The sequence below is a fragment of the Pezoporus occidentalis genome, unplaced genomic scaffold, assembly GCF_034315485.1.
Source record: "Pezoporus occidentalis ecotype Australia unplaced genomic scaffold, CSIRO_AGI_Poc_V1 ctg18, whole genome shotgun sequence".
Taxonomy (NCBI): domain Eukaryota; kingdom Metazoa; phylum Chordata; class Aves; order Psittaciformes; family Psittacidae; genus Pezoporus; species Pezoporus occidentalis.
In genome coordinates this window covers 4,519,145-4,546,256 of record NW_026913640.1, presented here as the reverse complement: position 1 = coordinate 4,546,256, position 27,112 = coordinate 4,519,145, and the positions used below count along the sequence as shown (strand labels likewise).

General features: G+C 42.2%; 1 protein-coding gene, 1 long non-coding RNA gene and 2 other non-coding genes across 6 annotated transcripts; 2 read left to right on the top strand and 2 right to left on the bottom strand.

The window, feature by feature from the left end:
* Positions 1 to 6: 6 nt before the first annotated feature.
* USPL1 (ubiquitin specific peptidase like 1) lies at positions 7 to 16,783 on the top strand. Of its 3 annotated transcripts, XM_062615086.1 has the most exons (9): positions 7 to 282; positions 4,401 to 4,567; positions 5,116 to 5,244; positions 6,314 to 6,971; positions 10,943 to 11,029; positions 11,432 to 11,561; positions 12,737 to 12,862; positions 13,509 to 13,669; positions 14,833 to 16,783. In XM_062615086.1, exons 2-9 carry the CDS (start codon positions 4,469 to 4,471, stop codon positions 16,698 to 16,700), a joined length of 3,258 nt encoding a protein of 1,085 aa, XP_062471070.1. In that variant the 5' UTR covers positions 7 to 282; positions 4,401 to 4,468; the 3' UTR covers positions 16,701 to 16,783. The 3 variants fall into 3 exon arrangements, with proteins under 3 accessions (XP_062471070.1, XP_062471069.1, XP_062471072.1); XM_062615085.1 differs by lacking the exon at positions 7 to 282 and having other exon boundaries at positions 4,150 to 4,567; XM_062615088.1 differs by lacking the exon at positions 7 to 282 and having other exon boundaries at positions 4,151 to 4,496.
* On the top strand, positions 6,987 to 10,532 carry LOC134161862 (uncharacterized). The gene is made up of 2 exons (XR_009964116.1): positions 6,987 to 7,414; positions 8,005 to 10,532. It is a non-coding gene; the product is annotated as an uncharacterized LOC134161862 (long non-coding RNA).
* Positions 16,784 to 21,085: 4,302 nt separating the features above from the next.
* Positions 21,086 to 21,158, bottom strand: TRNAV-AAC (transfer RNA valine (anticodon AAC)). The gene has a single exon. It is a non-coding gene; the product is annotated as a tRNA-Val (tRNA).
* Positions 21,159 to 21,372: 214 nt separating this feature from the next.
* TRNAN-GUU (transfer RNA asparagine (anticodon GUU)) lies at positions 21,373 to 21,446 on the bottom strand. Its single transcript has one exon. It is a non-coding gene; the product is annotated as a tRNA-Asn (tRNA).
* Positions 21,447 to 27,112: the final 5,666 nt, after the last annotated feature.

Sequence of the window (27,112 nt, the reverse complement as noted above, 5' to 3'; positions counted from 1 at the left end):
GCCTCCGCTGCCTGCCGGGAGCTGGGCGGGCCGGGCCGGCATGGCGGCGGGGAGGTGCCGGAAGCTGCGCAGCAGCACCACGGGCTGCCATGCGGGCCGCGTTTGACCCTGGCGGCCGCCCCGGGTTAACGGCGGCTGAGTAACGGCCGCCGCGTAACGGCCTCGCGGCGAGGGCCGTGTCCGCAGAGCTCACGTGCGGCGCGGGAAGGCCTCTGAGGGGGATCTTGGGGCTGGGGCCGCCAGCGCGGCGCGGGGAGGCAGAGTCATGGCGGCAGCCAGGAGGTGAGAGCGGGGCCCGGCGTGGGGCCCGCGGGCTGGGGGGGTTGTATGCGGAGCTCTGCGGAGAGGCGGAGCCCTCTGGGAGGCTGCTGGTGCGTGGTCGGTGCTGGGGGCGAGAGGGTGTCTTACGGGTTCCTGAATGCCGACTGAGTATTTCATGTCAGTAGATGTGCAGTGAGGAGGCGCGGTGCGGCTGAAAGCACTCGTTGGTAAAAGGGTGCTCTTGGTGAGGTACTGCCGCACGTGTGTATGTGTCTGTACCCGTTGGTCAGTGTTGTTACCTTCTGACAATTGACTCCACGAACGCTTCTTTCTTCTGCAGTCTTTCCATAACATATGGATCGGCTTGGATGTCAATTAAGAACTGAGGAGGCTGTTTAACCACAGCTGTACCTTCAGCAGCAGAGCACCTTTAGGTGTTGTGGAAAGGGCAGCTGCCAGCCCAGGGGCCAGCACAGCCCTGGCAGTGGGCACCCTACATCCCTCTTCCCTCATCCTGTGCCATGTCCCTTCCTGTGATCTTGCATCTCTTGGCCACATCTATAATAAACTTCACTAGTTTAGGTTGTATTTTCCTTGTACCAACTGGCATTTTTTTTGGAAGTACTGAATGATTTGTCAACAAAACGTGTGTAGTCCCTATCCCTTGTCATGTGGCCTTGTTGAACCTCATGAGGTTTTCACTGGCCCACCTCTCAGGCCTGCCAAGGGCTTCCTGGATGGTGTCCCCTCCCTTCAGGGTATCAACTGCACCACAGCTTGGTATCATCAGCAAGTTGTTGAGGGTGTACTCAGTCCCACAGTCTGTGTCATTGACAAAGATACTACACAGTATTGGTCCCACTATGGACCCCTGGGGGGCAGTGGTCGTTACTGGCTTCTACTTGGGACATAGAGCCGTTGACTGTAAGTCTTTAAGTGCAGCCATCTAGACAATGCCATAACCATCTAACAGTACATCCATCAAATCTGTATTTCCAAACCTCTACCTTTTTGTTGGTTTCAGTCTTCTGCCCTGTCAGCTCTGTACCTCACTGGACCTTTTCACAGGCTAATTTAACTTACTAGAAGAGCAGAAAAACTTGTGCTTTACTGATTTATTTTTTTTTTTTTTTTTGCTGGTTTTTGAGTTCAGTTACCTGTGGAAAGTCTGACAAATGTGCTGTTAGAGAAGGTGGGGAGAGGGAAATGAGGATAGAGGAGACCTCCCGGTTTTGCAGCAGTGAGTCATTAGGTCAACTCTAATCAATGAAGCATGAGCATAACCTTAATAATTACACCAGGTCCGAAGCATAGTTTGAGTTACATTTTTCAAGTATTCAGGGTAAAGAAGGAAAGTAGCATAATTGGTTTAAAACATTACCCGGTAAGCTTGAAAATGCATTTCTCTGTACTTTCCCATCTGGAATGTGGCATTTACTTGAAGCTACAAATGGTTTGTTTCAGCCCTTGATACAGCAGTCTTTTAACTGGCTGGTTTTTTTGGCAGTTGTTGACAAGTTTTGTACATTGTGCAGAGATCACTACTAACCTGCTGTAATGTTACAAATATTGAAAAGTGCAGGCAAGCCAGTTGGTACCACTCTACATATGCAGTACTGGCACACCTGTTCTATTTGCTTGTTGAGTTTGTCTTTGATGTAAAAGGACAATTAATAATTTATTCTTAAGTTTATTATATTTTAAGTGCAGTAAAAGTCTTTACTCCAGTACTGTGGTGCTGGGTGATTACAATTGAGGAAGGTGTTGTACATCTCAGAACAGTATTTAAAAATAAGAGCAGAAGTAACAGAAAACATAACAAAACCCTTGCTTTCCTTTTGAGAGTGATGACAGGCAAAACAGGGACTTGCAGAGAAATAAATGTTTTATAAACCCAAGGCAAGCTTAAAAAGGAATAACCTGAAGGTTGTTAGTGTTGCTAATCTTCTTGAGTGTGAGTTATATTTATGTGGTGAGAAATTGCCTGGAGTTCCAGTCATGTCATCTGTGTATTTTATTTACTCTGGAGAGCTGAGACTGCTGCAGGCCAAAGAATTGACTAAAAGCCCCCTGAACAATAGTTAGAGACATTTTCTTGTTAGCTATAGCATGGAGAGTAAAGTTGTTGCCTGTTTTAGCATGGTTGATCTCTGCACAACCTGCATGACAAAAATCAAGTTCCTGGCTAGACTAAATATATGATAATAGAGTAGAGTCACAGTGTAATAGTGATACTGCCACTGTGTGAAAAATTGGAGAGCTTGCCTTTGTAGCCCAACAAGCGTGTATACTCTCAGCTAATTTGTGAATTTTTAGCTTGATTGAGCGTGGGACAATGCTGTTTCTTGTACACCTTCCAAATCTACTTTGAAAACTAAACGTGCTCTCTAAAGCATGTGGGTTCATATTTTTATGTACTTACTGTCCGTTACCACCATTAGTTTTAAAAGTCAGGGTATGCTGTCTTCACATGCTGCAGCCTGGTAATTCTGAGAAGAGCTGCTGAAGACACCGAAAGCATCAGTAAGACACACCATCATCTGATTTTGACCCACTCAAGTTGCTATTTAGAACTGATTTGAAATAAGTTGTTACATTTTTCTATTGAATTGGTTTTATTTATGCTCTGGTTTTGGTTGGGTTTTTTTTTAAGTATTCTGCCCAGTTCTCTACAGTCTGTCCTCGTCCAGGATTATAAATGGTTTTGGGTTAAACTAGTATTTACACAGGTCTCCAAGAATGCCTTGGGATTTTCTTTTTTCTGAAATGAACTATAATATGAGTTAGTGCAATAGTGTAAGAAAGGGTTGAAAGGACATCATGGTGTGGGATAGGATGTTAGTCGGTGGAAATAATGAAAAAGAAACAGTCGTGGCTGAGGGAAGGGGATTAATAGTGTTGACTTCGCAATTTAACTTGCCTTTTACTTCCTTCTTAACATCTTAAGGAGATACGTATTTATTCTAGGTTGTTCCATATGAAGTCAACAGGAGCAGAATGGTCCCTACAGTTCTAAACTTCAGTGTTTTTTCTGGCTGATTCAAGGTGTAGTTAGCTTCAGTGCCAGTGAATAGACTTAAGGAGCTGCATTCTGGTGTGTACCTGGTTCATACTGAAGTTGTTCTTCACAAACAGAATCATAGGATAGTTAGGGTTGGAAATGACCTTAAGATCATCTAGTTCTATCCTTCCCTCCCACTAAACCGTCTCACCCAAGACTCCATCCAGCCTGGCCTTGCACACTTGTCAGGGATGGAGCATTCACAGCTTCCTTGGGCAACCCGTTCCAGTGCCTCACCACCCTCACAGAACTTCTTCCTTACACCTAGCCTCAGTTTCTCCTGTTTAAGTTTTAACCCGTTACCCCTTGTCATATCACTGCAGTCTGTGGTGAAGAATCCCTCTCCAGCATCCTTGTAGAAACCCTTCAGAAAATAAGTTTCTGTGTATGTATGATATGTGAGAAGAGCAAAATTAGGCCCTGAATATGAGAAATCATTTGAAATAGAATATTCAGTGTCACATGTAAAACATGCAGTACAGTTATATAGTAGTGATAACTGTGGAAGAATTCTAGTTTGCTAGGATGTCTTTAACAGTGTTAAAATAACACCAGGAGAGGTTTCCAAAAGTGACAGTAACAGCAGGTTGCTCTTCTGTAGTTAAGAATTGTTACATTTGCAGGATAAACTTTTAATAGTTGATTATTCAGTAAATCCACTGTTTTGAAAGGTGCAACAGTAGCTTTTTAAAAAAAAAATGCTCAGCAGCAATTTCTAACTGTATGGGATCTTGTTGTACCCATGCTTTTGTTCTCTCTGAGGGTTAGGTGCAGTAAGCAGAGATGCTCAGGCACAACATCCACATTTCTGCAAAGCAGAAACTGTGAGACCTTGTAGAGTGCAAAGAATAGATAAGCTTGCAAATTCAGGGGCTAAAGCTGTTAAATTTATTACATTACTTAATGGAAGTTTTAAGTTCATAATCTGCACTAGAAAATAAATATTTTCAGCTAAGAAAATACTCTTCTGAATTAATTTCCTCAGAATATACATGCTGCATTATTGTTGGTATCTTTTTTTTTTCTCCAAATTTAATCTAATTTTTTTTAATTGTTTTATTCACTTCTTATTTTTCAGGAGTCTTTGAGAAAGCCTTAGTGGTCATGACATTGTTACAAGTGACATAAATTAGCCAGTGGCTCAGGATGATGGATACCCAGAAGACTACAAATGGTTTGCAAGTGATTGGAGAAGGGACTGGTATAGGGAAATCGACACTCCACATGGTGGGGTATTTGGGAAAAGTCAGTTGAAACTTGTTTTACATGTGTGCAAAGTTCATATTTTTCTCTGCTTTGAGAGATTTTTAATTGGTCTTAATTTTGCAAAAACACAAAAATCTCAAAATTATTTTCCACGGAAATCTATTAACAATGGCGAAAGATTACTTTAAGTAAATCTGTGCCTGTGATTTTTTTACTGGCACTATTTTTACTGCTGTTTGCATTCCTATTTAAATTTATTTGTGTTTCAAAGGTCTGAGCTTGTGTTCCCTGGCAATAAGAGTCTGGTGGTTTAGTTCAAATAGAATGAAATATTACGTAATTGTGTTGTTAAAGATGCCTTATGAAATACTTGAATATTTAAATCAAAAAATGAATTAATTTTAAACACTACTGTATGAATATGTATCTTATATTTTTAAAATCTAGTTTATTTTTTAATATTGTGTTAGCTATTACATTTAGAAGTTGCACGTTGGTTTTCTATCTTGATATGTATGTATGTCTTACCTTGTGATAACATATGAAATACATACGCTTATACTGCTTTTTCTTTTATTTTTTTTCAGAACTGTAATCCTGTGGAAGTAGCTGCACATGAGCATTGTCCAGTCTGCAGAGAGAAGGGCCAGATCCAAGTTTTACGGACTTACCGCATTAATTTTCAAGAGTCTGTTTTTCTCTGTGGAAATCCTCTGGTATTACACTAATTAACAGGGGGTTTTGGTTTGCGTATAGACCTTTACCTTCAGTGTTTACACCTCTTTAAGTTCAGTATTTTGGTGATGGGAAGCAGACTGTTGAGAGAAGCCTTTGTTGCCTCTCACTTTTCAGCTGCTGTTTCCACTGTATGTGGGGAGGGTATAGCAATCCCATATGGACTGGTGACTTTAAACTAGTACAGACTAGGCTAGATATGGGTCTCTGAGTTGCTTTTGCCACCCCTCCCTGCTTCTAAATAATATTGAGAAATACAGGGACGTTGCTGGGAAGCTAGGGATCAGGTCAGGAAAGCAAGGCCCAGTTGGAATTCAGTCTGGCCAGGGATGTCAGAGATAACAGTAGAGGCTTCTATAGGTATGTCGCAAACAAAAGACAGAGCAGGGATAATGTGGGGCGTTTCCAGGAGGGAACGAGAGAACTGGCTACCCTGGATTTGGAGAAGGCTGAGGTTCTCAGTGACTTCTTTGCCTCAGTCTTCACCAGCAAGTGCTCTGACCACACCACCCAAATCTTGAAAGGCAAATGCAGGGACTGTGAGAATGAAGACCTTAGACCCATGGTAGAAGAGGATCAGTTTCGAGATTATTTTAGGACCCTGAATGTAAGTCCTTGGGACCTGATGAAATCTGTCCGTGGGTCCTGAAGGAGCTGCCAAATGAAGTTGCTAAGCCCCTGTCCATCGTATGTGAAAAACCATGGCAGTCAGGTGAAGTTCCTGATGACTGGAAAAAGGGAAATATAACCCCCATTTTCAAGAAAGGAAAAATGGAATACCTGGCTAACTGCAGACCAGTCAGTCTCACCTCTGTGCCTTGCAGGGTCATGGAGCAGTTTCTCCTTGAAACCATGGTAGGGCTCATGAAAAACAATGAGGTGGTTGGTGGCAGCCAACATGACTGAATATATCTAATGATTTCACTAAAATGCCACTTTACGGAAGTCCTACATTACATTTTTAAGAGTATGTTTTGTGGGGTTTTTTTAGATCTTGTTCACCTGAAATTGCTTTGTAGATTTCACTGTAACTTTCTTTCTTTCCTTTAGTGTATCTACCCTCTTGGTTATAAACCATTAAACAGCATAATTACTTCTGCTGATTCAGAAAATCATCAAGTTCCACCTACTGATAAGAAAAGGAAATTTTGTGGCATCAGTGACTTTCCTCCTGTTGAATCACAGCCAAAAAAAGCAAGAACTAATAATGTGGCAAATGGTGTGCACAGTAGTAATACAGACCCTGTTGTCAAAAGCTGTCAGAATGGTTTATGTCTTCCCAAGTCAAGCCTACATGACATGTTACAAAATGACCAGCAAAAACCTAGTATCAGTGTGGAGGTCTGCACCCAGAAGGTGAATTTTGACACAACCACAAACACCAACAACTCTAAAGAAAGTTCACCTAATACTTCTAGTCCTGGAGCTCAACTCTTGCCAAATTCTGAACTTTCCTCAACAACATCTGAAATTTTGCTCAAAGGTGATAAAGGTTCCACTAATAACACAGATTTATGTCTTCAGTGGAGAAATCTGCATAACCTTTGTTGGTTAGATTGTATTTTGTCAGCACTAGTACACTTAGAAACATTAACATTTCCTCTAGCAGAAGACTATGATGATGGAAAATGTTTAGTTCAGGAACTCTTAATAAAATATAATCAAGCAACTGTGCTTCTGAATACCTGTAAAAGGAGTAAAGTAAAAGGTGAGTAAATTCAGCTGTTCTTTCTTCATACTCAGACTCATCTGCTACAAATATGTGGAATTTAGTACAGTTCCCTTAAATGTGCCTTCATTCTACTTCAAGTTCACAAAAGAATGATTCGCAACTCATTATCATGAATTTGCAGAGTAGTGTGCTTTATCTATCAGAATCCCAGTAACCTCTTTCTTGGGCAAACATGCACACTTTGAAGGAATTAAACACTAAGTATAACTTGAATTTTTTATTGTCATATCCTCCATACAGAATTTGTGATTTTTTTGTGTAATTGAACCTGACTTTGTTTCCTTCCTATCTGATGGTTAACATATTAGGATGTTGTTCTAATCTTAATCTACAAAGTAATTTCTGTTGTGGCTTATATCCTTGTATAAGTGGGCAGTTGCCTTGTCACACCAAAAATAGTAAAGCTGGGAAGATATCTTGTGTTCTGGCTCCAGCTGCACTCACTGAAGGAATGCTTCCCCTAAAGTCTGCAAGCTGTGCTGTGGGTGATAGCACTTCTAACCTGTTTTAGTCAAAATTGGTCAGACACATTAACCTGGTTCATACCTTCTTGAAAGGGTTTGTGAGTGTTACATGTGCAGCTTAATAGGTTTGAGGACTAACCTCCAAGCTCAGGGGTGGTGATGGGCAACTAGGGGCAACCTTCTGGGCAGCACAGCTGAGTCAGAGGAGGATGTGTCACTCTAATCAACTACTATGGCCTTTGATCAGCTCCTCTACTGTGTATTCAGTTTAAGACTTAAACTAAGATCTGTTTGTCTTAGTCCTCTTGAACTGACCCACTGGTGTCTTAAGTGAAATTCTAAGAGATCATCTATTAGAAAATTAATACTGATCTCTAGTTAGTCAGGGATGGAACCAGAGCCTTTCGTTCAGTTCCATTTGCAATGTAGCCTGGGGCAGGTGACCCATGGCTTGTTTCTTGCTTTCATAAATCCTTTGTGTTTCTGTTTTAAAAACATGTAGAAAAGGATAGGCAATAATTTAATAAATAGGAGCTGTAAAGCAGAGCTGACGGAATTAGTCAAAAGGTATTATTGGTGGCATCCGTGTGTCCAAACTAGCAAAAGGATTCAGTGAGGATTACAGCTGACAAACCAACAGGTAAGGATGGGCTTTACTTCCTACAGCCTTTATATTCAGGGGCTGTTCTCAGCTGTTTTTTTTTACCTTCTCTTGGCCATCCATTGTGCTCCATGACAGCTGCATATTCTTTTAGAGATATTTTATTCTGTCTATTGCTCATGGAGAAGTTCTGGATACAAATGACACGTTACATTGGGTCCAAGGTTCACAGATTAGCATGGGAAGAGTTACATGGTAGGGATCCTTCAGCAACTGCATCTATGTAAGGGCAGATGCATTGACACTGCTTGTGCAGTGCTGACACATTTACATTTATGTTAGAATTTGCTTTATGGAATAGCACTAAAGGCATAAAATAAAACAGGATATAAATAATTTCAGTTTAAATTCCATCCACAGCTTCATGCCATAAGGTCTTTCCCCTGAGTCTCCAAATGATCCTAAATTCTGTAGCTTTTGGGGAAGCTGGGAACGGTATTGGAACCAAACTTTGCAGCTGAAGATCATCCTGCTTAATTTCTAATATCTGATTGCAGAAACAGTTCTACACCTAGCAGTGGATCTCTTCTGCAATTTTGATCAAATTTTGAAGAAGTCATTTAAATGTTAATAGCTGCTTATATAAAAATTAATGGTATCTTTATCAAATTGGGCCAAATGTACCTAATATGGATTTGGATCTTACTTCAGGCTCTGGTTTGAAAATGTTAATCAGTGATAAAAATGACTTACAATAAATTTTTTTGTGAATTCCAATAATAATGCCTGGGTACACAACCATCAAGTAAATGGAATTTCTGTTATCTTAATCTGAAAGAGGACTGAGCCATTAAACTGGCCTAAATCATGAGGAAACATGTAAGACCCCTCATGAAAGTGTTTGCAGCTGTGTTCTTCCACCACATGTTGCATGGGGATTCCATTATAGTAACTTGGAGCTATTAGTGTCACAATATTGCCATCATTACATGTTCAAAATATGAGTCACATCCGCAGCACTCCTGAATGTTCTAATATCGTAAATGTGTGTAGTGTTTTACTTTCAGTTCTGGTTTCTAAGCCTTTAGAGGGGAAACTGACTGTCCCAATAGAGTGTGAAATTTTAAGGGTCACATCCGGCCTGGAGTAGTAATACAGCCTCCTTCCTCTTGGCCACTCCCAGGGATGCCATTTACCTTCTCCTGCCAAGGTGAAGAGTTTTTTCTCTAAGCTCCTGTGTCTCTTAGCCTCATCACTGCTGCCTGCTGCTTTTCACCACTTTCTAATCTTCGTCTTTTCTCCCCATCTCATTATTTATTTCCTGTGTGCATCTTTTCTGCCTGTGGTCCTCGTTTGATGTGAGAGGTGGCAGTTATCCCATTTCCTCCTGGTGAACTGTAGAGAATGGCACCTCCCTTTCTAGCTTTAGCTGTTTTAAATAATAAGGTGGTCTTTCTGAGTGAGGAGCAGCTAATGAATTGTTAGCCCTTCATAATGGTATGTGGTGTTACTTCTCCCAAGTAACAAGTGCTAGGACAAGAGGAAATGGCCTCAAGCTGTGCCAAGGGAGGTTTAGACTGGGTATTAGGGAAAATTTCTTCACTGAGAGGGTGCTAAGGCATTGGAACAGGCTGCCCAGGGAAGTGGTGGAGTCACCATCCCTGGAAGTGTTCAAAAAATGTGTAGATGAGGCCCTTAGTGACCTGGTTTAGTGGTGGTCTTGGCAGTGCTGGGGTAATGGTTGGACTTGATGATCTTAAAGGTCTTTTCCAACCTAGTTGGTTCTACGATTTATTTTTTTTTTTCTTTCAATAGACATTTCAGGATAAGTGTGTTTAAATATATAAAATACAGTCCCAGAAGAGCATTAGAGAACTTTAAGAAGGTCATATCTTTCCTGGGAAAAATAATAGGTGTAGCAAAAATCATTTCATCTACCTTGTGGCATAGAATACATACTCTATTACAGGGCGAGGGGGTGGTGGTCCAGAAATATTCTGAAGTAGTTCATATATTCTGCTTTCCAGGAATCTTCGCATTTCCAGGAACTGCTGGAAAACAAAGTAGTTTGTTTGGGCAACAGTGGATAGGTGATTGAATGAAAATTGTTGTGGAGAATAGGTGCAGTGTTCATTCTGCTTCTCTGTGCAGTTTTTAAGCCTCTTTTACATAAGCTGTTTTTAAAAAGAATTAAAAGCCATAGAGCAGCAAGAAACTTTTTTACCTTTTTTATATGCATAGATTTTGTAAGGAGTAAATAGTCTTAGCAGCTGCTCTAAATCCTTCAATTTGTACAAGTTGTGATCATGATTGTGTAGTAGAAGTTACATTCCTGCTTGTGCTTAAAGAATGTGTTTATGTAGAAACAGCATGTTTTATTATGAAGTGTGTAGCATTCAAAAGCATGTAAGCAAATTTCCACACTTTTGATCTTAATGTTTAGGGTTTAAAATCATCTTTTAATCTCTGAATCTCCAGGGTTACACTGTCATTGAATCATAGAATGGTTTAGGTAGGAAAGGGCCTTAAGATCATCTAGTTCCAGCCCCCTGCCATGGGCAGGGACACCTTCCACTATATCCTTGCATGTTGTTAGTATCTAACTGTTGGTGCACACTAAGCCGTAATTAAGTCAGGTCAAGTATAATTTCTGGTTAGCAGACTGCAGTAAAGTGTGAATAACTTGTGTAAATTCTTCTATAATTTTCCAGTCGGTTAATACCAGACACTGGCTGTTTTACCAGCAGTTTCAAGCAAGTATGCGTCAATATGAAAGGCATTAGCTGGCAGAGAATGAGTGCATGTTAGGGGTACATATGTGTGTGAAAGGGTGGGGGTGTTACACATAAATACATGATGACATTACGTATTTTTTTCCTTAGATGTTCTTCCAAAAGCAGAATCTCATCTCAATGAAATCAGAAACAGAATGTTTGCACAGCTTCAGACTCGGCTTAAATGTGAAGTTGGTAAGTAATTAGTGCAGCATCTCTTTATTTACTTTCCAGAAACTCTCCATATAATACCTTGTATATCAGTACATAAAAATATGTATGTACATACTAATGTAAGGCAATTTTCACGTACCTCATTCTTACTAGTGACATACTTTACAGTGTGATCAGCTGTTTTGAATGGTTTTGACTTTCGAGAGAGCATAATCTTATCTTTGTAGCTATGCTTTACTCAAGAAATTGTCATTGAGAACAACCTAATAACATGGATCAGTCTCTTTGCTGTGAGGATTAGAAATATAGCCTTGAATAACTGCAATGAAAATAATAGTAATAAGCTTATTTTCTTCCTTTTTTGAAGTACTGGAAGCTGATTTCAAATAGTCAGTGACTGTTTCTTCTGTCCCATCTTTGCAGGTAAGAAGGAGAGTCCAGTGTTTGCACTGCCTCTGCTCTTACAACTGGATCAACAAGCTGAGAAACTATTCTTGCATTCATTTTCATGGAAGTTTGAATGTGTATGTTGTGGCTACAAATACCAGAACCGGTGAGGTTTTTATCTAAGTAGCTTCTATAGAACTGTTCTGTTGTTTTAAAATCTGCATATAATAGTTGATTTTCTTCATATCTCCAGATCTCACCAACAGCTTAAACTTGTTGGTGAAGTTTTAAGTGCTTTAAGATCTACTTTTTTAAGTTAGTGTCTAGGGCAACCATATTGTCACTTAAAAAAGAAATAATAGGTAATTTTGTGAGTCCCTGGCCATACTCTGAGATTTTGCTGAGAATTGTTGTGGTTCTAACAAATATAAGCCTAGTACACTTTTGCTATTGAGGAATGTCTGTAATACTCATTTGGATTACAAAGAATCAGAGATTCTCTCACATGAATTATCTATTCTAAAATAGTATTACAGGGAATTAATTTCTTGAGAATTTATTTACTTCTGCATAGCTGAAGGTACAAGCTAGTAACTTAAGCTCCTTTAAAGTCAGCGGGAAGAGAGACACCTTCAGAAGACAGCTCACAACTTGAAAAATACCTGTTTCTCTCCGCTGTCTTAGGTTTATACAATAGAATTCTAGATCCACAAGTGAGATGAGATTAATGCTGTTAGTTACACTGCCAGCTAATGTATGGTCATGGTTAATAGGGTGTGTTCAAAGGTCTTTGTTACGTGCTCTGGTTGTTTTTTCTTTAAAGTTGAAAAACTAGGTTAGGTTGAATATAAAGGAAGTCCTTTCTGTAGCTAATGAATGAATATGCTGTTATGTCACTTTAATATCCTGTACATTGTATTTTTATACAATGTAACTTCTGTGTAATCTTTGCTGCCAGTGTAGTGTTTTTTGAAAACAAGACCTTGTGTAAGATGGATTGTGAGGTAATTTGTTGCCTCTTCCTCTCTCCTTGAGATTCTACATTAGCCAGTAAATTGCGCAGAACCTGGTACAAGGTCTGTCTTCTGTTGGAAAGGAAATGGACATAACATGCTTAGGGGGAAAGAGCAAATACTGTGAAACTGAAGGCCACAGAGCTCCTGAAAACAAGTGGTGACTTTTGGAATTCACACAAATGGCATGAATATGAATAGAATTTGGCTTTGCCTTAATATTTTTATAACTTTTTTCTCCTAATGTGTGTATTTATTGTGTTCTGATCAACAACTCATCTTAACACTTTTTTTTCTTTTTCTTTTTTTACTCTGTGTCTGTATCCAGATTAAGGAAAACACTAACAACATTCACAAATATAATCCCTGATTGGCACCCACTTAATGCTATTCATGTTGGACCATGTAATAACTGTAGTGATAGATCTCAAAGAAGACAGATGATTTTGGAAAAGTAAGTTTGAATACATGAACTTGAAAGTAAAATACATAAAATGCTGAGAATTTACTGAACATGTCACTTTTAAACCCAAACTATTATCTTGGGTTTACAGAGGTTCTAAACATTAAATTCTGATAAATACTCACTTTTTAAGATTATAGATAATTCTTAAATTCTGAAATGACAAACTGTTTAATAAACATGAAACAGAGAGCAGTTTTTAACATGCTGACCAGCGCATGTGTTTGAGCCAGGTCATAAATACTTACTTCCAAGTAGTAAATATAGACAACTGATATCCAGTGTCAGCCATTTCACCCCCCCTGCCATTGGTGGATAAAAATGTTGTTTGATCGTCCATTTACAAGTTGGACTGCAGAACAACCTTTCCTACTGTGGTTATGGCACATTTGTGTCCTATTTTTTTCACATTTTCCCCACTCCCCAAATCCTTTACGTGGTACTGTTTTTTCCCCCCAGTCCATAACAAAATGGAATATACGGTTGGGGTATTCTTACCCTTTGACTACTGTGCGATCTGAAGAGTCCTGTGTGGGAGTAGAATAGAAAGGGCAGGACTCTTTGAGACACTTTTTCATGAGAAACTTTTGCCACTCTTTTGTTAATATAAACTGATTCTTTATTGTTTCTTTATTAGAGTACCCTCAATATTAATGTTACATTTCGTAGAAGGCTTGCCACATAACAACCTGGAGAACTATTCATTTCAGTTTGAAGAAAACACCTACAAAATAACATCTGTTGTTCAGTATCAAACAGATAAGCAACACTTCATAACCTGGTCTTTGAATTCTGATGGTAAGAACCGTAAATTCTGTTGTAATACTTCATGAGTCTACATCAAATACTATTTTAGGGGTTACTGCAATACTCTCAACAGTCTGTATATAAGAATGAGGATTTGTTTTGTCTGGATTCCAAACTTCATATTAAAATTTTGTGAATAATTGTGGGAACTTTGTTACTCAGGGGGAAAGTTTCAGTTTGCTTTAACTGAAAAAGTGTCTTGTCCTACACTGTACTCGCTGGCAAAAGTTATTTGGGTAAAGCTGTTTTCCTTGATAACTTTGTAAAAGTTAAAAAATACAGTGTGAGCACAGCTGTGGGACATACAGTATTGATTAGTTTGAAGTCAGTTACTAATCCATTCTTGGCTGAAAGCAGAAGAACATACGGAACTACCAGCATTAATTAAGTTTCTTTTCATTTCTGAACTTCATTGCATCTGAGGGGTGGGAGGTACAAATCTATGTTAGAAATGTGACTAATGGTGTGATGGTTGTGCCATTGACAGGAATGCCATAATCAGAGAAGAAGAAAAGTTGATATTTTGATTCTCATGCTTCCATAAAGGGAATGGAGTGCAGTCTTATCAAGTGTGATCACATGAAAATTGTCTAAATCACAGTGCCAGAGTTTAAGATGTAGGGAGAGGAAGCAGCTGGGAAGTGCCTAGTTAGGAACATAGTATGCATCCTATATATCTATTTTTAAATTCTTAAAGCTGTAAAATATTTGCTCATGATCTATTAACAGTTTGCAGAAGATGATGCAGATTATTAGATGAGCAATTTATCTTTAAATCCTGTGCCTCCCACCCAGCCAATGTAAAAGCCTGCATAGAAACATTATTTGAGAGCTGGCTCTTCTCTCAGACCTGTGCAGGTGTTTTCAGACAAGATGTCAGCATCATTAGCTTAGATAAAAACAGCCCCTTAGCTTACTTTTTCTGTGTTGACCTGCTCTGACCTGTAATAATATTGCTGCAAATTCTGCTTGTGTTTGATCTTTTTCCAGTGGAAATCTCCCAGTTTTCTCTGATGTAATAAAGAATGGAGAAAACCTTTATTTTCTGCTTGCCAGGGGAATGGGGTAATACAAATATTTGGCAAGTGTCTGAGGATAGTGACTTCAATTTTAAGTCTTTGAGGCTCTACACTGGTTGCTATTGTATTTTGCAGGAAGTTGGCTTGAATGTGATGATTTAAAGGGGCCATATTGCAAGAGGCATATAAGTTTTGAAGTTCCTCCTTCAGAGATTCATATTGCTATCTGGGAAAGGAAAACATCACAGGTGCCAGAAGAAGCGAATAGAAATATTGAAGATTTTCCTTTTAATAATGTACAGTCAAATTCCACAGTGTTGCACTGTGGTTTTGATAACACTGTAGAAAAAACACATGCAGAACATCTCAAAGAGGATTCTGCAAGAAATCCAGATGAGAAACAGCATCAGATAGCTGAGGATGAAAGTATTGTGCCAGATTTTCTAAACCATGAGGAACATGATGGGCTTGCAACACTGATGCTTGAAGAAATTCAAGTTAACTCAGAAGGTAAATCGCTGCTGAATGGACAAGTGGTGGGAAATAACCCTGTTGTTGAAATGGGCACAACCCAAAAGCAAGAATTAGATCTTTCACCTAACACTCTGTGTACAGGAGGGTTTGCTGGAACTAGGCTAGCTATGAGCAATAAATGCACGTTATATGAAGATTCCAGCATCTGCTTATCTCTAGAAAAGTTGAACCCAACAAATATTACTCCTCCTGTGCCCAAAACCCACCATCCTGACCTGTCTGACTCACTTGCTCAAAGAACAGATGGCAGAACTAATTTGCATGGAGGATTAAATTCAGAACTACAGCTAAACAAGAAGTTGTCACCAGTAGAGAATATACAAAAATCACTCAACTTAAAAGATGCAAGCAAAACTGTAATGAATTCTCAGGTTGCCGGTTCTGCTGCTGCCAATAATTCCTTTCAGCCTTCACACAAAGACCAAAAAAGAGGATTTGTAGGAAGCTGGGTAAAGAAATTATTAAACAAGAATAATTCTTTTATGCCTTCGAGTGCCTCAGCTCTCAAGAATGAGAGAAGTTACAAAACTCCCTCAATGCAAAAAATAAGTGAGGTGCGGTTGCCAGTTAAGGGAGCAAGTAACTTTGGTGGATTTCAAAGCAGAGGTACACACAAAACCACTGAGGCCCTGAAGTCACTGGTTCCTCAGAGCAATAATACTCATCCTTTATCAACTTTCAAAGGATTTTCTCAAAGCATGCGTCTTCCAACATCAAGTCATACCACTACTGAAGGTCCAACTTGGACTAAGTCAGGAAATACTTTAGGTACCTCAGGTAAAGTGACTCAGTTCCATTCACATAGCCATAACTCTGGGAAGGCAGAAGAGTCAGATACTGACCAAACAAAAAAACTTCGGCTAAAACTGTTAAAAAAACTTAATGCTAAGAAGAAGAAGTTGGCTTCATTAGATAGGCTGGCAGTGGAACAGGTGAAACATGGAAAACTTGTGAATGGAGATGTAAGCACTGCACCACAGACTGAATCTCACAATGACAGTGAATTATTGCAGAGCTTTTTAAGGGAGCTGCAGTGTCAGATTGATGCCGCAGATAATGAATCCGAATTCAGCACAAACTCTGTATCAGGGTGCACTAGCAATGATGAAATACTGGCGGAATTACTGTCCCCCGCTTCAACAGTTGCTTCTTTAGAGGCTCCAAAAAGTGAGGATGAATGTACGTATATGGAAATGGTGGATAGCAGTGTTCCAACAGCAGTGTCCGATGAGAAGACCAATGTGCCACATGCAGCAGTGACAAGTGAGGACCATAATTATTACAGTCCTGTAAAGGACAGTAATTCAGAACTTCATACAGTAAGCAAATCCAGTGTGAAAAAACTTGCTTTTGAAAGTCCTACGAGGGAGGACATCCTTGAAGACCTGTTCTCCATTTCAGCACCGAGCTCAATGGCAGGTGACATAGACTTACCTCATTTTGATGAAACTTTGTTTGAAACTTGGTAAATATTCGGTTTCTTGGGTTTGAGTATTTTTCAATATTATGTATATTTTGAAGCAAAGCACTATTAAATTATGTTTTCTAACTAGTTTAGTTGCACACTGGCTGTACTTGAACAATTTCTATTTGAGGTTGGTTTCTTTTATTATTTTATTGTAGCAGACAATAAGGTTTTAATGCATTTTATTATTCTGAGAAGCAGTTATTTTACCTGTCAGATATAATTACAACTTTTAGCTTAAAAACACCTATGAGTCTTCATTTTTGCTGTTTTTAATATGGAAAACTTATCCATATTCTACTGAGTTTGAGAAATAATAAACTTCAGTAGTCTTGATGTAATCGTGTAAGAAATACTGTTCAGGTAGTAGTGATCACCAAATTCCTGAAGTTACTTTATCTGACATTCAAGAAAAATCCCAAGAAAACGAAAGTACCTTCTGTAACCGGAGATGTTTGCATCCTTTGATGCAAAGATCATTTGCAACAGTAAACTGGAGGCTGGTATTCTGCTAGGAACTCTGTTCTCAGAATTACGGCTGTGTAAATTCACTCTGGTGTGTCTACCCCTTGGATCCAAGGAAGGGCAGATGCAGGGCAGAAATTTTCCTATTTAAATTTACAGCATGTACTGAATTTTAATCCTGGGTAACTGAAAATATAATTTGGCAGAATAGTCTTCTGAGCCAGGTTATTTTTAAAGTAAAATTAATAAGATTCAGGCCAATGTTTGCAGCACTGAGAAGGAATTTCAGATGTAACTTTGCATTATTCATAGCTACAAGTTCATTAATAGAAGAAAGGTTTCTAAGAATTAAAATCAACTGTAGTTAACACCCATTACAGTTGTCACTAGGAGATGTTAGAGCAGTGCACCCCATCTGTATGTGAGAGTGCCAAGGAGAGGCAAGGCTAATAGGAAGAAAATAATGAACATTGTGTCAGGGCAGCAGAGAGTAAGCAGAGGGATTCACGTCTTGGTGTTTCTGGATTTGTATAGCTTCCATTTTGCTAGTTGAGAGTCTTATATTCAGAGACACAGACCTCAGGGCATTATATGCTAAATTAGATTAGCTGTACATTTTTCTTGCACTCAAAAATACCAAGATTTTTCCCAGCAAGTCCTTATTTCAGCCAGTTTCAGAGGTGTTCTCCTTTTCTTTTCATTGATTTAGATCTGAAGTTAAAAAAAAAAAGTCCTCAGTCTTGCTCTTCCAGTAGGTGCAGTTGAACATACTTGGTGTATTACAAGGCATGGCTACAGATTTAAATAGTCTTGGATTGCTTGAACCAGGTTCAAGAAGTGTTTGAAAAACTGTCAGTGGCACTGAACTCACCTTGCCAAGTTATTGCAGTTATGTACATGTTTATGGAACTGGCACTTCAGACAAGGAATGGTTTAATTCTTGAAATGTAAATCTTCGTAAAGAACTTGAGCTCCTTCTTTGTTTTCAGTGTAATCAGTAACGTTACAGTAGAAAACAAATCAATGGATTCTGAATGCAAAGTGCCGGTGTACTGCTGGTGAGATACTGGCCTGTTACTAATTCCCTTATTAAAAATCCTGCTGACCAAACTTAGAGTTTGATTTGTCTGTGAATAAACCAGGTGCCTCTGCAAGACTTGAGGGGGGTGATAGGTTTTCCTGTGGAGTTTTGCAGCCAGTGGTTTCTATATATGCAAACCACTAAAAAGTGGTGTGTCTTCCAACCACGACTACTTGTAGGTTTCCCCAAGCAGTGGGGAGCTGCCTTCAAGTGCAGGTACTGTCTGTGAGTGACTGAGTGGCAACTACCTGCAGCTGTGGAGCGGGAACTCCTCACTGCCGGCTCCAAACATGACACAGACCAAGGGGTGAGTGAAGTGCCAAGCCTGGAGTTGGTGTGATGCAGAATGCATAGGGCACCACAAGGAAGAGACCTCCTGATGTTGTTAGGGGTCCTCAGTCAGCAGCTGCATGGATACAGTGTGGGTACACACATGTATAGAAGATACAAGAGCAAATAAATAGCCCCTGAGATAAGTAAGTATGAAACTAAATCTGTTAGTGCTGCAAATTCTTTGCTGCCTTTTATTTTCCTGAAATAGCTCACTAAAGATGATACTGTGCAGCTTTGTCAGTTTCCATAAATGTTTTACTACCTCTGAACCTGTGCAAGTGAGAATTCAGATGAGAGTGAATGAAAACCCCATCACCAAAGAAACCATTTGGCATTCAGTGGTTGGACTTGTTGTTTTGAGACTAGCCTTAAAATGCTGCTTTTTATTTGCCATAAAAAGAACACAAAGTATTGTATTAGTTTTCTGTTAATTAGAAGTACACTAGGTGGGTATATAGCAAATATGATTAATGAGCAGAAGTTAGTCACTGTATTTTGATGGTTTTATCAGCATTACGGGGTAAATAGCCCAATAGCTTTGAGCATTTGATGATATTTTCAGGTGTCTTCACCTCTTGCATCACATAATGTCAGTCTCTGTCGTCTGATTTGGGAAGGGCACAACTGTGCTACTCACAGATTTACAGATTTTAGTTCAGAATCAGCTCTGGCACTTTGATTCAGATCTTACTACTTAATGATATATTAAAACAAGAGTACAGGGGGAAAAAGGACTGTCTCTCACATCTTGCCTGTAATGAACCAGCCCATCTGCAAAGGAGCTGCCTGGATGGGGTTTTAGCTGTATAGCCACTAGAGCACTGCTCTAGAAATTTGTTGTGGTGCTGAATACAAAACTGATTTTCATCTTTATGTTTTTCATAACATGGCTGGCTATTGCTGTTTATTCTTCCAGCATTGGTTCTTGCTTTAAATAACAATTCCCTTCCTGACAATGTATCAATGACAGCTGTTGCATCCTATTTGTTCCTTTTGCAAAGCTGAACAGCTGCTGTTCTCCACGTAGCATCTTTGTGCTCAGGGCAAAGCACATTAGATTCCGAGCAGATAATCCAGCTCTATGTGTGTGCTATGCTTTAAAGTCCACCAGGATGCAGACTCTGAATGGAAGAGGTTACAGCCTGAGCAGAGATCTGAGCGTGCAGACAGAGCAAGAGGGAGGATAAGGTTAACAGGGTTCCAAGACTGATGCAGTTTGCATTGCTGTGCGCAGACAGTGCAGATGTTTACAGGGTGATGCTGGAGCTGCACAGCAAAGGAAAGCGTGGTGAAGCCATGGGGCTCATTAAGAAAGCAAATGCTGGGAACGGAGTGGAAAGAAGGTCTGGATGACCTGCTGGGGTCAGAATGCCTCCAGCTCGTGTTTCCTAGAGAAGCTGAAACCCTCAGGAGATATTTCTCCCTGGACATGGGTCTGTATTGCTCTTTTATGTAAATGACTGTCAGAAGGGGCTTCTCTGATGGCCATGGTGGGGTTTGGGAGCACCTGGTGAGGAGGCATCTGCCTGCTCCTGTGTACAGAAATGGGCTCTGGTCCTGTTGCAGAGCCTGTCAATGCAGCTGCCAGAGGTGGAGAGCTGAAGAGTGGGAGAACCCCAAGTTATTTTACATTCCTCTTTTAGTGGAGTGTGTATGCTCAAACCTTGTTGGCTTAAGGAGAGGGCGGCCAGTATTTTTTATGTATAAAATACATGTTTGAGCTTTTAAATAGTGTTTTACAGTTCTTCATACCATAACCACCTTTTGTGTAGGTTGTTTTATTTTCTATATCCCTATTTTCACTGGCTCACTCTTTCTGTCAGTGTAGCAGAGAAAGAGATTTAAGTGACAGAGAAGGCTGTGAGAAAGAAGTTGAGCATTTGAATTTCTTAATATAGCACTTTATTCCAGTGAATATCCCTGTGCCTTCATGCCTGGCTTTGCCAGGGCAGGATAAGATTTTAAATGCTTTGTGCTGCAGCACCATAAATGTTATCCTTAAGGGGTATTATCTCCAGCCCAAACTTAAGTGGTTCCTGGTACCAAATATCTTCTACACCTGTGGCTGTTCAGGAAAAGCAGTGACAATGCTATTAATTTGATGGTGGAATCATACTGGTTTTGAAGTTTTTGTCCCATCTCAGTCTTTCCCTTCAGCCTGAAACAGGAACAACCCAGACTGTTTTCCCACCATCTTCCTTATATGCACTGCAGAAACTTTACCCCCTCTGCTGAGAACCGTTTCTCCTCCTTTAGGTCATCCTTCCACGCAGATGGGGAAAGCCTCCTTGCAGAGGAGAAGCTTGAGCAGGGTAATGAGCCAAATCTGCCTTATAAAACACCCAGCCCAGCCCTTGCCTCCCCCGGCATGGAAGGCAGTTTGTGTTCTCCTGCACCGGGACATGTGTAGGCCTCACCATGTGTAATGTCCTCCGCGCTGTGCGCGTTTTGATGCCGGAACAAGGAAAACTGACGTCCGCCAAGACAAAAAAAAGGACTAAAAGTTCTGGTGTTTCCGCCCGGTTTCGAACCGGGGACCTTTCGCGTGTTAGGCGAACGTGATAACCACTACACTACGGAAACTCCCACTGGGGTAACCTGTTTCTGCGGCCGCCTTTCAGCGAGCACAAGGGGCGTGGCGGCGTGGCACCGATTCCCCTCCGCCGGCAGGGAGCAAGGGGAGACTCCTCCCGCCGGAGGCAGAGGCTGGGGGCTCGGCGGAGATCTGCGGCAGCGCGGGCCGGACCCAGCGGGGGAGGAAAAAGACCCGAACACCATAAGAAAAAGAGTCAGCTGCCGTCCCTGGGTGGGCTCGAACCACCAACCTTTCGGTTAACAGCCGAACGCGCTAACCGATTGCGCCACAGAGACACTCCGCGGAGCTGTCCCCCAAGTGGTTGGTGATGGCCGCACACCCCGGGTCGCCCGCGTTAAACCCGCGCAGTTGCCATTGTGCTCCTGCAGTTCTTGCAGCGCGCCGCGGCTGCGGGGACGGGCGTGGTGTCTCTTCCAGCAGTACCGAGCAGACTGGTTGTGACCAGAGACCAGAGGAACGGAAGGCAAAATTCATCCCGCAGGGGTCAAAGACCTTTGGTAATTGTTTGCAAGAGCTAATGGAAAGTGGAAGCACTGACACACATGAGTCAGTGTGAAAGAAACATCTCAAAGGGGAGCAGAGCGGAAGACCCAGGAATCTGCTGCCCAGGCAGTCTCGCTTCCGCTCTATAAAGTCTATAAATGAATTATTAAGCAATCAATTTTCAGCCATCTAAAAGGTGTTAAGGTGATAACAGCAGCTAACGTGAGCTGTGAAAAACAAGTCATGCCAAAGGAGTGCGATTCGCCCTCAGGAATGCTAGGTCTCAGAGACAGAGGAGAAAGGAAAGCTGCACCCACAGAAATCCATTGGCCATAGTACCTACAAGCGCTGAGGGAGCTGGTGGATGTCATTGCAAGGTCATTAGTCATATTTGATCATGGCAACTGGGAGAAGAGCCCCAGGGCTGGGGGAAAGCACATGTCACCCCCATCTTCAAGAAGGACAAGAAGAGTGACCTAGGAAGCTTCAGGCTGGTCAGCTTCACTTTGATGCCTGGGAAGGTGATGGATCAGCTAATCCTGGAAACAGTCTTCAGGCACATCAGAGACAAAGAAATGATCAGTAGTCAACATGACCTCACCAAGGCAAGCTGTGCTCTACCAACTTGATAAACTTCCATGATGAAGTGGTTGGCCAGGTAGCTGATAAGATGGCAGTGGATATTGTCTACCTGGACTTCAGTAAGGCATTTGACACTGTCTCTTGTAAGATCCTCACAGAGAAGGTGTGTATGTAGAGGTTGGATAAGATGATGGTGAGGTGGATTGAAGACTGACTGAACAGTTGGGCCCAGAGGGTGGTCATCAGTGCCTAGATGTAGTTGGAGACCAGTAAACTAGTGGTGTAGCCAGGGATCAAAGCTGCTCAACATCTCCATTAATGATGTGGATGATGGGGCAAGAGTGTATCCTCAGCAAGTTTGCAGACAGCACCAAACTCAGAGGAGTGGCTGATACACCAAAGAGTCATGCTGCCACCCAGAGAGACCTTGATGGATTGGAGAAATGGGCTGACAGGTTCCTCATGAAGTTCAACAAGACGTGCAAGGTCCTGCAGCTGGGGACAAACCCCATGCACCAGTACATGCTGGGTGCTCTCAGCTGGAAAGCAGCTTGGCAGAAAGTTGAACATGAGCCAACAATGGGCCTTTGTGGCAAATGCAGCGAATGGTGTCCTGGGCTGCATTGCACTAAGCACTGCCAGCAGGCTGGGGAGGGGATCCTTCCCCCCTGTTCAGCACTGATGAGGCCGGTTCTGGGTTCTCCAGTACTGAAGAGACACAGACTACTGGTAATGCTCTAGCGAAGGGCTGTGGAGATGATGCAGGGACTGGAGCATCTCCTGTGAAAGAAGGCTGAGAGAGCTGGGACTTTTCAGCCTGGAGAAGGCTCAGGGAGACCTTATCAATGTGTATCAATACCTGTGCAGCTTGCTGTAGGTGGCTCTGCTTGAGCAGCGGGGTTGGACTAGATGACATCCAGAGGTCGTTTCCAGCCTTAGCTCTCCTGTGACTGTGGTTCTCCACCCGTGACAGGGTGGTTGTTCCCTGGGCTGTCTGGTGGCTGTCACCACGGTGACACCTCATGGTATCACAGTGGCTGCTGAGAACCTGCTGCTTGGGAGCGAGGGAGGGAAGGATGACAGAGAGGAAATCCCCACGAGGTGGCTTTGCCACTCGCTGGACACTGCACAAACCATACTCATCAATAACTTCCTGGGAAACTGGGGGGGAGGAGAGGGGTGGTATTGCTGAAAAAGCTTCAGTAAGGTCTGTCTTGGCCCTGCTCAATTCTTCAATCTCCCAATGGCAGAGAAACACCAAATGTGCCCGTGTTGTTTTCCAGCGTCCTGATGGGGGGGCTCAGATTCATATTGGTCTTGTTCCATTGCAGCAGCTCTCCAGGGTCACCCCACTGAATTATAATGAAGATAAACCCAAATAACCACTCTGGGGAAGGCAAACACACAAACTCTGTTACATGGGGCTGCAGAAATGAACCCAAGGGTGAAGCGCAGCCACAGGGATGTCAGCAGTAAGGGCAAACTTTATTGAGTAGGGTGGTGGGTGACACACAAAGGATGAGGAGGAGGCTGTGCCGGGGCCCTGAGGGACTTTGGGCTCTGCCTTCAAGCACTGCGTTTTGAGCTGAATTTGTACAAATGTAGGATGTTGTCCCCTACATAGCAAGGAAGAAGTCAAAGAAGTCTGGGCAATGTGGAGAAGGAGGGATTTCCCGGGCAGCACTGTGACTGCTCCCACAGTGTTATTCTCCTGGCCATGCAAAATGAAGACAGCGTTTAAACCACTGCAGCACTGCCCTTTTCTTTGTGTTGCACTTCACATTTCCATCTCTGTTCATGCTCTCCTTAGGGTTTTGTCAGGCCTTGGAAGGGATGCTGAAGCAGACTGATGTGACAGAAGCAGCTTTTATTTTATTAGGAGATGCCCTTTCACTGGAGTCCTTGCAGCCGAGTGCCGAGCAGAGTGCATGAGAGGAGAGATGAGCATCCCAACACTTATTTACAGATCTGTGTTCCCAGTCCCTTCCCCTTCAGTGTGAAAGCAACCTACAGAAGGATTATTTTGACTGGCTGCTCAAGATTTCCAGAGGAGGGGATTCAGTGTGCGGGAAGCCTCGCAGCTCAACTGGAAAAGCTCGCTGGCTTTGCACATTTTCATGAGCTTCACGGCTCACTGTGGCAAGGTTATCTCCCTCAGACAGGAAGATGTGGGTGTCACACAGCAATGCAGTGAGCAGAAGGGCTGGGGTCTGACAGCAGCTGCTGAAGTACCTGTGCCTGGAGAACACGGACCACACTGGGTGTTACAGCAAGTGCAGGCACGTCTGTCCCTCACCCTTTTTTTTTTTGCCTACTTGAGAAAATCCCCTGTTTTGAATAGGGATATGATGGAGGTGTCTTGCACTGATCTTTTTCCCAGGTGGACAGGGTTTTCCAGTGCTGCCAACTTCACTTGACCCAGTGTATCCTGCAAAAGAAGGAGACACAAGAGCCATCAAACGGAGGGAACAATTTAATGTGTCGCTGTGGCAGAAGCTGTTTGCAGAATCATTTTGGTCCCACCTTAGCCCTCCCTTGCCAAGGCAATTCCCCAATTTGCAAAATTATTACCAGAACCTCCTTTCATCCTGCAGCTACTCCAGTGCCAGAGAGTATGAAATGACAATGTTCCCCCTGCAAGGGGGTTCTGCTCTGTCGGACTCTATTAACAAGTATTGCTATGCTGTGGTAAAGGCAAGGGACGTCTTCTTCCATGTCCCTCATACTTTTTTGATTTCCTCTGCTTTTCCTCAAGCAGAGTGCTCGGAACGATGTTACACTGACAAAAACACAAAACCCTGCAGTTATTATTTTCAGGCAGCCATACCAAACAGATTCTCTCTGGCAAAGCTGTCTTCTCCCTACACACTCCCAGATCAGCTTAGCAAGCCCTGGAGTTGATGTCATGTTTCTTTTTGCAGAGAGAAGGGTGAAGCCCTGTTCCCCTCCTCTCATATGTGAGGGATGACTTTAGAGTGAGCTTTGGCAAGAGGAAGTAGTGAGCTGGGTTTCCAGTGGTGCTGCCAGCAGGTCCTGCAGTGCCAAGAGGTGCCAGGGACAGGCAAGAATTGCAAGGGGCAGAGCAGGAGTGCAAAGCAGGGATGAGGATATGGTGAGAGGCGCTGAGCAGCAGCAAAGAGGTGGAAAGCAAAGAGCAGGATGAGGAGGAAGTGAAGGCATTGGCAGCTCAGCCCTTGACCTGGCCAACACATGGGTGTGGGCTGGGAGCTTGGGTCAGCCAGCTTGGAAATCCGCTGGCATAAACTCCTCCTATGGGGGTTTTTAGCACTAAGCAGCCTTATTCCTATCCCCTTTAACATGAGAGTCCTGCTGAACTGAAGCCACCTTTGGGAAGTCTTTGAAAGCAGGGAAGTGTGTATGTGCAAGTTGGAGCAGATCTCAGAGTGGGCTCATCTGCTTTTACTGTCCCTTGTAAATCAAAAGCAAGCTGCAGGCTATAAAACAGTTAGAAGAAAGCGAAGGATCAGTGCCTGCTGTGGGAGGATGACTGGGAGTCCTGCTGTCGTATGTCCATGCACAGGTCCTTTCTTCACAATCACAGTGCTGGACTCTGCTTGGACAATATTCCTCCTTTGATTTAATTCCATAACCACTTTTAGGTGACAGAGTTTCCTCCTCAGAAGATTAGTGGACGCTTAGCATTAAATACCATCCTTAAATACCAGCTATGATCCTGTGCTCAGTAGACCTCAAAACATGAGCTTTGATGCTCAAGTAAGAAAAGACCATTTTGTGGGAAAAATAGACTAAAAACATTCTCAAAGTGCTGTTGGGCTTCTCTCTTTGTTCTTGGGTTTTTTCTTCTGTTGGTTGGTTTGTGTTTTCTTTTCCTAAAGCAAATTTGCCAAGTGTTAAAACCAGGCCAAATCTAAACCTTGATACATTTATGGCCTTGCTCCTCACACAGCTGTGTCTGGATGGACTGTATGGAAGGTTCTCCCAGAAGGACAACTTTTTCTTATTGAGTTAACAGTAAGTCAGAACTCACAACGTTAATCACCTGCCTCTCAGACAGCATGTTTCTTTGTATTTGCTTGTGCCCAGAGGACATCAGTGTTTTCCATATCTAATAATGCAGATGATAATAATTTGCTTGATAGAGAGACTGGATAAGAGCTTTAGATAAATGTGTCCCTGCTGAACAAGGTGGATTTTGCAGCTTGGCTCCTGCTGGGAACTCCCATGGAATGTGTCTCATCCAGAGAGGTCACCAGTTATACTGTCATGGTCTGGATGCTAGGTGGAACTCAGACCTTCCGGGTACCATGTGATGGAGTAGAAACAGAAAGACGGGGCAGAAATTGTCCAGGGCTCAGTCTGGTGAAAATACTACTTGAATTAGTGTTAAATCCCCACTAAAGGCAAGAATTTCTTGAAGGCTTTTCCCTATCAGAATATGGGCAAAAGGGAGCAGAGCAGTTAGGGGCAGTGAGTGATGTGCACTTTGGATGAGGATGCTTTCCACTGATCTGACAGAAGCTCTGGGACTTTCTGCAGATGTCCAGCACTGCAGCCTGTGCTTCTCTGCTGTCACAGGGTCAAAGCTGAGGCATGAACATTATGTAGCAGTTATGTTCAGCCGTATTGGGGGTTGACTACTAAAACGGGGGTACAGCTGTGAAGCCTGAGCCTGCTGAATGCTGGCAGCTGTCATAGTCTTCCAAGGAGTTATTGATATAGATATATTCCTACATTATATATCCTCTTAGATCACAGACACCTAACCTCTTGCTTCTCTGGGCTTCATCTGTGTATGACAAGTGAGTGAGCCTGTGGCTCTGCTTCTCTGACAGGCACCTGAGTGCGGGGTGAAGTGCTGCCACTCTCCTGTGAAGCCACAGGAAGTGTTAATGAT